We start from the raw sequence: 10,549 nt of genomic DNA on the forward strand, positions 1-10,549 counted from the left end.
GAGCGCAGAGCTTTGAGGGTAAATCTGTGCGGTTCACGGGGTCAAAAACATCCCTTTTCTCCCTTCCACGGGAGCGGCGGCGAGCCCGGCACCGCCTGCAGGCAGCCCTCGAGTTTGGGGAGGAAGGGAAGGGGGGGGGAAGGGAAGCAGCCACGAGGTAAACGACGTGTCCCGGAGAAATAAGTTACACTTGTGGAACGGGGAAACCGATCCGACCCGTCCGCCTGGAAACCAGCCAGCCGTAACCGGGGCCGAGCCAGCTCTCCCCTGCCCGTTGTCACCAAATCCTGCTGCACCGCCCCCGGCACCCGGAGCCCCGCACGGTGCGGGGGTAGGAGCCGCCCCGCCCCGCCCTGACCCGGCACAGCCCCGCTCCGCCCCGGCACGGCTCGGCACGGCTCGGTACGATAGGGCTCGGTACTGCCCGCAGCGCAGCGACCAGGTGAGCGCCCGGCTGGGCACGGCTCGGTACCGAACAGGGCGCGGTTTGGCACGGGACAGCCGCTGGGAGGGACGGGTGGGGACAGCCGGAGCGGGACCGGGCCCGTCGGGGCGGGGTGGAGAGCGGCCGTGGGGCTGCTTGGCGGTTTCCTTGCCGAAGGGTGGCTGAGGGCTCCTCCCAGGTCCCCGAGGTGTCCCTGCAGGGCTGGCGGCCGGTCTCCAGCCCTAACCTGCTAAGCCGGAGGGGCCCTCAATCGGGTCCCCGTCCCCAGGAGGTGCTTGGAGGGGCCGTTCCGGGTGGGATTTGTCACCTTCCATAGGCCTGTGGGAAGGACTTGGGAAGGGAGAGGTGCCACCCGTCCCCACGTTAGCACCTGGCACGCGGCCATGGGGAGCACGCAGCACATGTCTCTCCCCAGTGCCGTGGGTAAAGCCCTTCCCCTGTTACTTCTGCAGATGCGATGGTGACCTGTCCTCCCCGAGTCCCGGCCCCTCCTGGTGCTGAGTGCCATCAGTAGACTCGTGCGGGTGGCAGCATGGGGCCGCGATGCCCTGTGTGCCTCCTGCTGCTCCTCGCCCCATCCCTGCTGCAGGCCGGCGCCTGGCAGTGCCCCCGCATCCCTTTCAGCTCCACCCGCAACTTCTCAGTGCCCTACACACTGCCCAGCCTCGATGCTGGCAGCCCCGTGCAGAACATCGCCGTCTTCCCCGATCCGGCCACCATCTTCGTGGCCGTCCGCAACCGCATCCTGGTGGTCGATCCCGAGCTGCGCCTCCGCTCCGTCCTCATCACCGGACCCACAGGCAGTGCCCGCTGTGAGATCTGCCGCCTGTGCCCAGCCGCCGTGGATGCCCCGGGGTCCGAGGACGTGGACAACGTGCTGCTGCTGCTGGACCCGGTGGAGCCGTGGCTGTACAGCTGCGGAGCGGCGCGGCGCGGGCTTTGTTACCTGCACCAGCTGGAGGTGCAGGGCGGCGAGGTCACCATCGCATCCAGCAGCTGCCTGTACTCGGCCTCGGCCAACAGCCCCGCGTCCTGCCCCGACTGCGTGGCCAGCCCCCTGGGGAGCACCGCCACCGTGGTGGCCGACCGCTACACCGCCTCCTTCTACCTGGGCTCCACCGTCAACAGCAGCGTGGCGGCGCGCTACAGCCCGCGTTCGGTGGCGGTGCGCAGGCTGAAGGGCACGCGGGATGGCTTCGCCGACCCCTTCCATTCACTGACGGTGCTGCCGCGCTACCAGGACATCTACCCCATCCACTACGTGCATTCCTTCACCGACGGGGACCACGTCTACTTGGTGACGGTGCAGCCGGAGTTCCCCGGCTCCTCCGCGTTCCACACGCGCCTGGTTCGGCTCAGCGCCCACGAGCCGGACCTGCGTCGCTACCGCGAGATCGTCCTCGACTGCCGCTACGAGTCCAAGCGGCGGCGGCGGCGCGGGGCCGAGGAAGAGACGGAGCGCGATGTGGCCTACAACGTGCTGCAGGCTGCCCGTGCTGCCCAGCCCGGCGCTCACCTGGCCCGGGACCTCGGCATCGACCGCACCGAGACCGTGCTGTTCGGTGCCTTCGCCGAGAGCCACCCGGAGAGCCGTGAGCCGCAGCACAACTCGGCTGTGTGCGCCTTCCCCCTGCGCCTGCTCAACCAGGCCATCCGAGAGGGCATGGACAAGTGCTGCGGTACCGGCACGCAGACGTTGAAGCGGGGGCTCAGCTTCTTCCAGCCGCAGCAGTATTGCCCGCACAGCGTGAGTCAGTCGGGGCCGGGGCTGGGGCCGGGTTGCGCCTGGGACGCGGTGGCACCCAGGTGCGGTGAGTCACCGCTGCCACTCACCTCCCCCCCCCCGCCACCTTATCGCGGGCTGCTGGCGCCGGGCCGGTGTCACCGTGCTTTGGGGCTCTGCTGGTGTGGCAGGCTCTGGCTGTGCTCGCTGCATAGGACCCAGATGTGCCGTGGGGCTCGAAGCGCCCTACCCTCTATCCTTGCCCGTGGCTGTCCCCAGCACGGCGCTGTATACGGCCTCCCTCCTCGGCTGTTTCCTTGCAGCGGGGACGGGCTCGTGCTCCTCTGCACGGCTGCTCCACCGTCGCCCCGTGTGCCCAGCTGACTGCGGGCGGAAGCGTGCGGAGTCACCGGTCCCACAGCGCCGCAGGGCAGGGACTGCCGCGCTGCGGGGACGGGGCAGGGCAGCTGCTGGCACACATGGCATGAGCGCGCCTGTTCTCAGCCAGGGCGAGGCGCAGCCAGATCTCCTCCCTTTCCTGGCTGCGTGCAGCAAGCAGCTCACCATCACCCTGCATCACGCTGCCGGGAAGGGGATCCCGGCTCCGCGTATCCTGAGGGGATCTGGGGAAAGACTCTAGAGGCACACCAGGGCTTTGTATCCCCCTCTGCCCCAAGCCCTAGTATGTTTTTAGGGCTGGCACTGGGACAGCAGCCCTGCAGTGCCTGAGCTCATAACCACACGCAGACGGGGAGGGAGGGCAGGGCAGGATCTGACGCTGCTCGGGGATGTCCTGGTGGGGGGGCATGGATGCGTCACGCCTCCAACAATCCCTGGTTCTTTGTTGCAGCCTAGAGGGGAGATCAGCACATGCATCTCTGGACTCTCCGGTCCCAAAATATCTCCCATCTCAGAGCCACAATTGCTCCGGTGCTCGCACCCACCTGTAAGGGTGTGGGGAGCTGTGGGGTGTTTTTGAGGTGCCCTCGTTATGCTCGAATGCAGGTGAATCTCTCGGCGCCAGTGACCAACACCAGCTGCTGGGACCAGCCCACCCTGGTGCCCGCTGCCTCTCACAAGGTGGATCTGTTCAACGGACGCCTGTCCGGCATCCTCCTCACCTCCATCTTCGTCACCGTCCTCCAGAATGTCACGGTGGCTCACCTGGGCACGGCACAGGGACGTGTCCTGCAGGTGGGTGCCAGCTGAGGCCAGGCAGGACACACAGTGCCCAGCAGAGTTGCACGGTGCCCATCGGGTGCCCGGTGTCTCACCTGATGCCTGCCCCACTGCAGATGGTGCTGCAACGCTCCAGCTCTTACGTGGTCGCCTTGGCTAACTTCTCCCTGGGGGAGCCGGCACCGGTGCAGCACGCCGTGGGGCTGCAGGGACACTCGCTGCTCTTTACTGCTGGCACCAAGGTAAGCCGGGCAGTGGGGCAGGGTGTGGGGCTGCAGAGCCCCCCACTCAGCCCCGCTCTGTGTCCTCAGGTGTGGCGTGTGAATGTCACCGGCCCTGGCTGCCGCCACTTCTTAACCTGTGACCGCTGCCTGCGTGCCGAGCGCTTCATGGGCTGCGGCTGGTGCGGGGACGGCTGCAGGCTGCACCACGAGTGTGCCGGCCCCTGGGTGAGGGACAGCTGCCCTCCCGTCCTCACTGATGTAGGTCTGCGCCGGTAGGGGGGGGAGCAGAGAGGGAGGTGGCACGTGGGGTGATGTGCAGTGGGAGCCCTGCCCTGGGCTGGGCATCATACCCAGCGGTGGGGCCCCCCGCGACCATCACTGCCTGTCCCGCAGTTCCACCCCAGGAGCGCGCCGCTGCGGGGCCAAACACGAGTGACGCTCTGCGGCAGGACCTTCCGTTCCCCGCCGGACCCCACCGCCCACCGCAGCTTCACTGACCTCTACAGGGTGGCGGTGGGAGGGCGAAGCTGCACTGTGCTGCCGGAAGAGAGTGAGAGTTACAGGTGCGGTGCTGGGGGGCGCAGCGGGGACGTCGTTCCTGTCCCACCGCTGAGCCCCGTTACCCTGCAGGCCGCTGCCCACGTTCCGTCGCAAGGACTTTGTGGACGTGCTGGTGTGTGTGCTGGAGCCGGGGGAGCCAGCGGCAGCGGCAGGGCCGGCTGATGTGGTGCTCAATGTGACGGAGTCTGCTGGGTCCTCGAGCTTCCGTGTCCAGGGATCCACCGCCCTCAGCGGCTTCATCTTTGTGGTAGTGTCCTCATGGTGGCAGTGACACCAGCCCCCGGGTGCCTTGAGTTGGGCGCTGGGCTGTGCGGTGTTGGCTCACTGCCTGCCCTGCCGTCCTTGATTCTGCCCAGGAACCCCGCATCAGCATCCTGCACCCCAGCTTCGGTCCCCAGGGCGGTGGCACCCTCGTGTCCCTCCGTGGCACCCACCTCTCAGCAGGGAGCAGCTGGCGGGTGACGATCAATGGCTCCGAGTGTCCCCTGAATGGGCAGCCCAGGTACAGGCCAGCCATCGTCTCAGCACTGCAGGGTCTGTTGGCACAGGGCGGGGATGCCCTCGCAGTCCCACTGTCCCTTCCAGCTCCTGTGCTGTGTCCCCAGCCAGGGCGACGGGGAGATCCGGTGCACAGCTCCCGCTGCCACCAGCCTGGGTGCAGCCCCTGTGGCCCTGTGGGTCGACGGCGAGGAGTTCCTGGCTCCACTGCCCTTCGAGTACCGCCCCGACCCCACTGTTTTGGCCATCGTCCCCAACTGCAGCTATGGGTGAGCGTGTAGGGATGCAGGGACACCCCTGTCTTCCCCTTGCTGAGGTGCTGGGCACCACAAACACCCTGGGGACCGTGTGTGCCTGGTGCCCTGACCGCAGCCCGCTGCAGGGGCTCGATGCTCACCCTCATCGGCACCCACCTGGACTCAGTGTATCGTGCCAAGATCCAATTTGAAGGCGGCGGCGGTGGGAAGACCGAAGCCACGGTGAGCACCAGGGTAGGAAGCTGTCACCCTCATGCTGCGCTCAGCACCGTGCCAGCAGCCTCCTGCTCACCTACAGGAGTGTGAGGGTCCGCAGTCGCCCGACTGGCTGCTGTGCTGCAGCCCGGCCTTCCCCGTCGAGACCAAGCCGGTGCCTGGGAATCTGAGCGTGCTGCTGGATGGGGCTGCTGGCCGCTGGCTGTTCCGCCTGCGCTATTTCCGCCGGCCCCAGATGTTCCCCTTCGGGCAGCAGGGTGAGCGGTACCAACTCAAACCCGGCGATAATGAGGTTAAAGTGAATGTACGTGGCGGAGTGAGGCGTGCTGGGGGGGTCACAGTGGGGCTGGCCGGGCTCAGGGCTGTCTGTCCTGGCAGCAATTGGGGCTGGACTCCGTGGCTGGGTGTATGAACATCACCATGACGGTGGGGGGCCGGGACTGCCACCCCAACGTGCTGAAGAATGAGGTGACGTGCCGCGTGCCTCGTGACGTGGATCTGTCCCCCGCCGGGGCCCCTGTGCAGGTAGGTACCCCCCGGGGCACCCCGACCCCTTTGCTCCTGGCCCTGCTGATTCCCTGCTCCTCCAGATCTGTGTGAATGGCGCCTGCCAGGCACTGGGTTTGGTGCTGTCTGCCTCCTCGCTGGACATGGCCGCCAGCCTGGCCCTGGGCACTGGTGTCACCTTCCTTGTCTGCTGCATCCTGGCTGCTGTGCTGCTCCGCTGGCGCTGGAGGAAGAGGAGGGGTGAGTGCCACTGCTCGCCGGGTGCCCCACAGCCATCCCATGTCTGCGGTGCCATCCTCTGCCTATGGTTTTACCCTTTGCCCACAGTCCCACCCCACATCCAATGTGCCACTCATTCTTGTTTGTCCCAGAGTCACCCCTGCCCATGTTCTCCCACCTGCAGGGACGGAGAACCTGGAGCTGCTGGTGCACTCTGCCCGGAGCGAGCACCCCATCACCATCCAGCACCCCAGTGTTGACTACAGAGAAGTGCAGGGTAAGCAGGGCTGGTGGGCATTGGGGTGCCAGGGCCGTGCTGCCCCAGCACCTGAAGGCACCTCTCCCTGTCCCGGCAGTGCTGCCTGTTGCAGACAGCCCCGGCCTGACCAGGCCCCATGGACTCTTTGCCGGTGCCGGTGCTGGAGCTGATGCTGCAGGCGGTGGCTCCCCGGTGCCGCTGCTCAGGACCACATCTTGCTGCCTGGAGGACCTGCGGCCAGAGCTGCTGGAGGAGGTGAAGGACATCCTCATCCCCGAGGAGCGGCTCATCACCCACCGCAGCCGCGTCATCGGCAGAGGTGACGATGCACCCCGGGGCACTCAGGCACAGCGTCGCCCTCCAGCTCCACATCTCACTGCCACCTGTCCCCCACAGGGCACTTTGGCAGTGTGTACCATGGCACCTACATGGACCCGCTGCTGGGCAACCTGCACTGTGCCGTCAAGTCCCTGCACCGTGAGTGAGCGCCTGTGCCCTGGCCCCGCAGCACACAGCCTCGCAGCACACAGCCCCATGGCTCGGCTCCCCACAGGTATCACAGACCTGGAGGAGGTGGAAGAGTTCCTGCGCGAGGGCATCCTGATGAAGAGCTTCCACCACCCGCAGGTGCTCTCGTTGCTGGGTGTCTGCCTGCCCCGCCATGGGCTGCCCCTCGTCGTCCTGCCCTACATGCGCCACGGGGACCTGCGCCACTTCATCCGTGCCCAGGAGCGGGTATGGGGTGCTTTGGGGGGATATGGTGAGTGCTGGGGACCGAGCTCGCCCAGCTCACCACTCCCACCCTGCAGAGCCCCACGGTGAAGGAGCTCATCGGCTTCGGGCTCCAGGTGGCCTTGGGCATGGAGTACTTGGCCCAGAAAAAATTTGTGCACCGGGACCTGGCGGCCAGGAACTGCATGTGAGTGCAGCTGGTTTCGGGGTCCCTCATCCTTAGCGCCCCGATGGGGTGCTGGCCCTGACCCTGTGCCCGTAGGCTGGATGAGACGCTGACAGTGAAGGTGGCTGACTTTGGGCTGGCGCGGGATGTGTTTGGCAAGGAGTACTACAGCATCCGGCAGCACCGGCACGCCAAGCTGCCCGTCAAGTGGATGGCGCTGGAGAGCCTACAGACCCAAAAGTTCACTACTAAGTCAGATGTGGTAGGTGGTCCCCCCTGTCCTTATCCCCATCCCTTGTCCCCTTCCTTGTCCCCCTGCCCCAGCGCGGCTCTCTGTCCACAGTGGTCCTTTGGGGTGCTCATGTGGGAGCTGCTGACGCGAGGCGCGTCGCCGTACCCCGAGGTGGACCCCTATGACATGGCCCGCTATCTGCTGCGGGGTCGGCGCCTGCCGCAGCCCCAGCCCTGCCCCGACACGCTGTGAGTGGGGCCGGGGGGCAGCGGGGAGGTGGGATCCCCCCCAGGCAGTGCTGGTGCTGACGCGTTGTTGGGGCAGGTATGGGGTGATGCTGAGCTGCTGGGCACCCACACCTGAGGAGCGGCCATCCTTCTCGGGGCTGGTGTGTGAGCTCGAGCGTGTGCTGGCCTCACTGGAGGGTGAGCACTACGTCAACCTGGCCGTCACCTACGTCAACCTGGAGAGCAGCCCTCCTTTCCCCATGGGGCAGCTGCCCGACAGCGAGGACGAGGAAGATGAAGAGGACGAGGATGCTGCTGTGCGCTGATGGGGTGCTCTGCACCGTGGGTGCGCTCCCCCAAGGGGAGCTGTGGGGCACAGCCCAGTGCACCCACCCTATGGGCTGGGTGCTGGGTGCTGTGGATGCTGTCTTGTGCTGCACACTGGGACGGTGCCAAGTCCCATGGGGTTCCCACCACTTGATCCCATGCTGGCAGGGTGCTGTGGGGCTCATCCTGCACCAGTGAGGTGCTGTGGGCCCCGTGTTCAGCCCCAGCACTTGCTGTGGGGAACCCTAACCTGTCTCCAGGGGTTTCAGGGCCTCCCTGGGGAAATTCACCATTTTGGGGGTTGAATCACTGATAAAAACCAAATGCTATTTTTACCATCTGGTGCTGCGTGCTCTGCCTGTGGTGGGTGCTGGGATCAGGGAGGGGGTCACCCACTGCTCCTGTGCAGCCATGGGAGGGCACCTGCAGACTGGCACTGGCCACCGAGGTGCTCACCCTGCAAGCACCACCCCCTGTCCCTGGGGCACACTCAGGGGGGGACCTGGGCACCTGGGGGGTTGGAGATTCGTGATCCTTGAGGTCCCTTTCAACCCAAGCCATTCTGTGATTCTGTGAGGTGATGCCAGCACTGATTGAAAGGATTGTTCTAAAAACCCATCCCAGCCCCATCTTCGTGCTATTGAGCAGGTGCTGGAGGGGACACTGGATGCAAAATTCCGTGCTGTCTTTTGTAGTAAAACACTGCCCTGGCAGCTGCTGCCCTGGGACACGCAGCAGGGATGCGCTCAGGTGCGGGCAGGACCTGGCACGTGGATGTGGGGACATGCAGCCCCTGGCATCACAGCGACATGGGCATGGGGACATGCAGCCCCTGGCATCACGGGGACTTTGGCACGGGGCACAGCGGTTCTGGCACCACCAGGTTTGGGGCACCGCTGCCCGCCCTGCTTGGGGACCTGGTAGTGACATTGCCAACCTCACCTCATTGCACCCTGAGGGCTTTGGGTGCTCCTGCACAAGCGGTGCCCCAGCCTTGCTCAATGGGGCATCCCTTTCCCAGCACCAGGCAGCTGCTTCAGAGCCAGTTTTCATAACCAATGCTTTTTTCATATTGATGGAGTGCATTTCCTCCCCTGAACGCCCTTGAACCTGCGGTTAACCGGCCCGTTTAGGAAGCAAAACTCACTGGTTACAGCCAGGGAGCGTGTGCATCCATCCCCATGGGGTGTTCTCAGTCTGTGGCAGAGCAGGGCACACACGGCCCAGGAGGGGACAGCAGTGACACCCCGCAGAGCACATGCCCCCACACATACCCCGCAGCCAGCTCCAGCAGGAGCCAACCCCCCCAGCTGTTCATGAGGCAGCACTGGAGCCTGGGGCCACGTCAGCTCCTATTAGAGAAGCTGTCCATCTCTCCCCCGCACCTCACACCTGCACCAGCTGCTTTCAGCAATGTATTTTTAGCCCCGTCTCCCAGCAGCGCTGCCTCAGTTTCCCCAGGGTGGCAGCTTGCCTCCCCTTGCCCATCCGCCAGGCTGCAGCACAGCCCCTGGGTGTCCCGCTGCGGCAGCACGCCTTGCACACGCAGCAGTTTAAATGTTTTATTTGGGGAAAGTGCTGTCGTTAGCAGGGATTAATTATTAAAATCGGAGCCATCTCTAAGGCTGCGCACGGGGCCGTGGGCATACAGGCAGCGGGATGCAGCCCTGCCACCCTGCAGGGGAGGTGACAATGCCAGGCTGACGTGCTAAGGGTGGCGTTTGCTGGCTGCAATGATGCACACGCCTCGTGCTGGTGGCAATTCTTCAGCGTCACCCTGCCCTGCAAGAGATGGCAGCGGACAGCAGGTGGGGACGGGCCGTTTGTAGCCTCTGCTCCAATGCTTGGGAGCAGCAGCACGGCGGCACGGGGCCAGGTGCAGAGCTGGCTGTGCTCGTGGGGCCTGCAAACAGCGTGCTGGCCAGTGGGCTGACTGCACCCCGCAGGGCTTCCTTCCCAGCAGCTCATACAGTCATAGAATGGCTTAGGTTGGAGAGGATCCAGTTCCAACTCCCTGCTGAGGGCTGGCTGCCCCCTACCAGATCAGGCTGCCAAGGCCCCATCCAAGCTGGGTGTACCAGCTGCGCCGCTCAGCTTGGTGCCATCCGCAGGCGTGCTGAGCGTGCACTCGATCCCGCTGTCTGTGTTGTTGATAAAGGTGTTGAAGAAGAGTTGTCCCGAGAGAAACCCTGGGGGACAGCACTTGCCACCAGCCTGTACCTGGACATAGAGCCATTGACCACAGCCTTCTGGCTCCAGCCAACCAATTCTTTATCTGTTGAATAGCACAGCCTTCAAATCCATCCCTGTCCAACTTAGAGTTAAGGATGTAGTGCAGGACCGTCTCAAAGGCCTTGCACAAGCCCAGGTAGATGACATCAGTTGTCCTTCCTCTGTCTACCAAAGCCATCACTCCATCACAGAAGACCACCACATTGTCCCGCTGGCGGCTCAAAGCCCACCCCACCATCAGCCAGCATGTAAGGCCCAATGTCCCCTGGTCCAACACCATATTGAGGACATCCTCCCTGCAGAATGAGAGCTCCTGCTGCTCTAAAATCCTCCTCACCCTTGCGGACCAGGGAGGGCAGGGCTCAGTCCTGCTGGAGATAGCAGCCAGCTCCTCGTGCCCCAGCAGGAACCATCTCCACAACTCCCTGCTGCTGCTGGCCATGCCACCAAGAAAGAGCAGTGGGGTGGCAGCTGCTGCCCCTATTTCATTCCTGCCCCACTAAATGGAGAGGATGGGCTTTATTTGGCCCCAGTGCCAGGCTGAC

General features: G+C 64.9%; 1 protein-coding gene across 4 annotated transcripts; it reads left to right on the forward strand.

Annotated features, from left to right (window-relative positions):
• Positions 1 to 152: 152 nt before the first annotated feature.
• MST1R (macrophage stimulating 1 receptor) lies at positions 153 to 8,110 on the forward strand. Of its 4 annotated transcripts, XM_052679290.1 has the most exons (21): positions 153 to 442; positions 898 to 2,192; positions 3,174 to 3,362; positions 3,464 to 3,589; positions 3,659 to 3,829; positions 3,965 to 4,134; positions 4,202 to 4,379; positions 4,489 to 4,634; positions 4,738 to 4,899; positions 5,013 to 5,109; positions 5,186 to 5,407; positions 5,482 to 5,628; positions 5,694 to 5,850; positions 6,014 to 6,106; positions 6,186 to 6,407; positions 6,485 to 6,565; positions 6,642 to 6,823; positions 6,898 to 7,007; positions 7,083 to 7,248; positions 7,330 to 7,466; positions 7,543 to 8,110. In XM_052679290.1, the coding sequence occupies exons 2-21, from the start codon at positions 978 to 980 to the stop codon at positions 7,769 to 7,771; spliced, it is 4,200 nt and encodes a 1,399-aa protein (XP_052535250.1). In that variant the 5' UTR covers positions 153 to 442; positions 898 to 977; the 3' UTR covers positions 7,772 to 8,110. The 4 variants fall into 4 exon arrangements, 3 of the variants coding, with proteins under 3 accessions (XP_052535250.1, XP_052535249.1, XP_052535251.1); XM_052679289.1 differs by having other exon boundaries at positions 7,083 to 7,466; XM_052679291.1 differs by having other exon boundaries at positions 6,267 to 6,407; positions 7,083 to 7,466.
• The last annotated feature ends 2,439 nt before the right edge of the window (positions 8,111 to 10,549 follow it).

This window comes from Tympanuchus pallidicinctus, unplaced genomic scaffold, assembly GCF_026119805.1.
Source record: "Tympanuchus pallidicinctus isolate F22 unplaced genomic scaffold, pur_lepc_1.0 scaffold17, whole genome shotgun sequence".
Taxonomy (NCBI): Eukaryota; Metazoa; Chordata; class Aves; order Galliformes; family Phasianidae; genus Tympanuchus; species Tympanuchus pallidicinctus.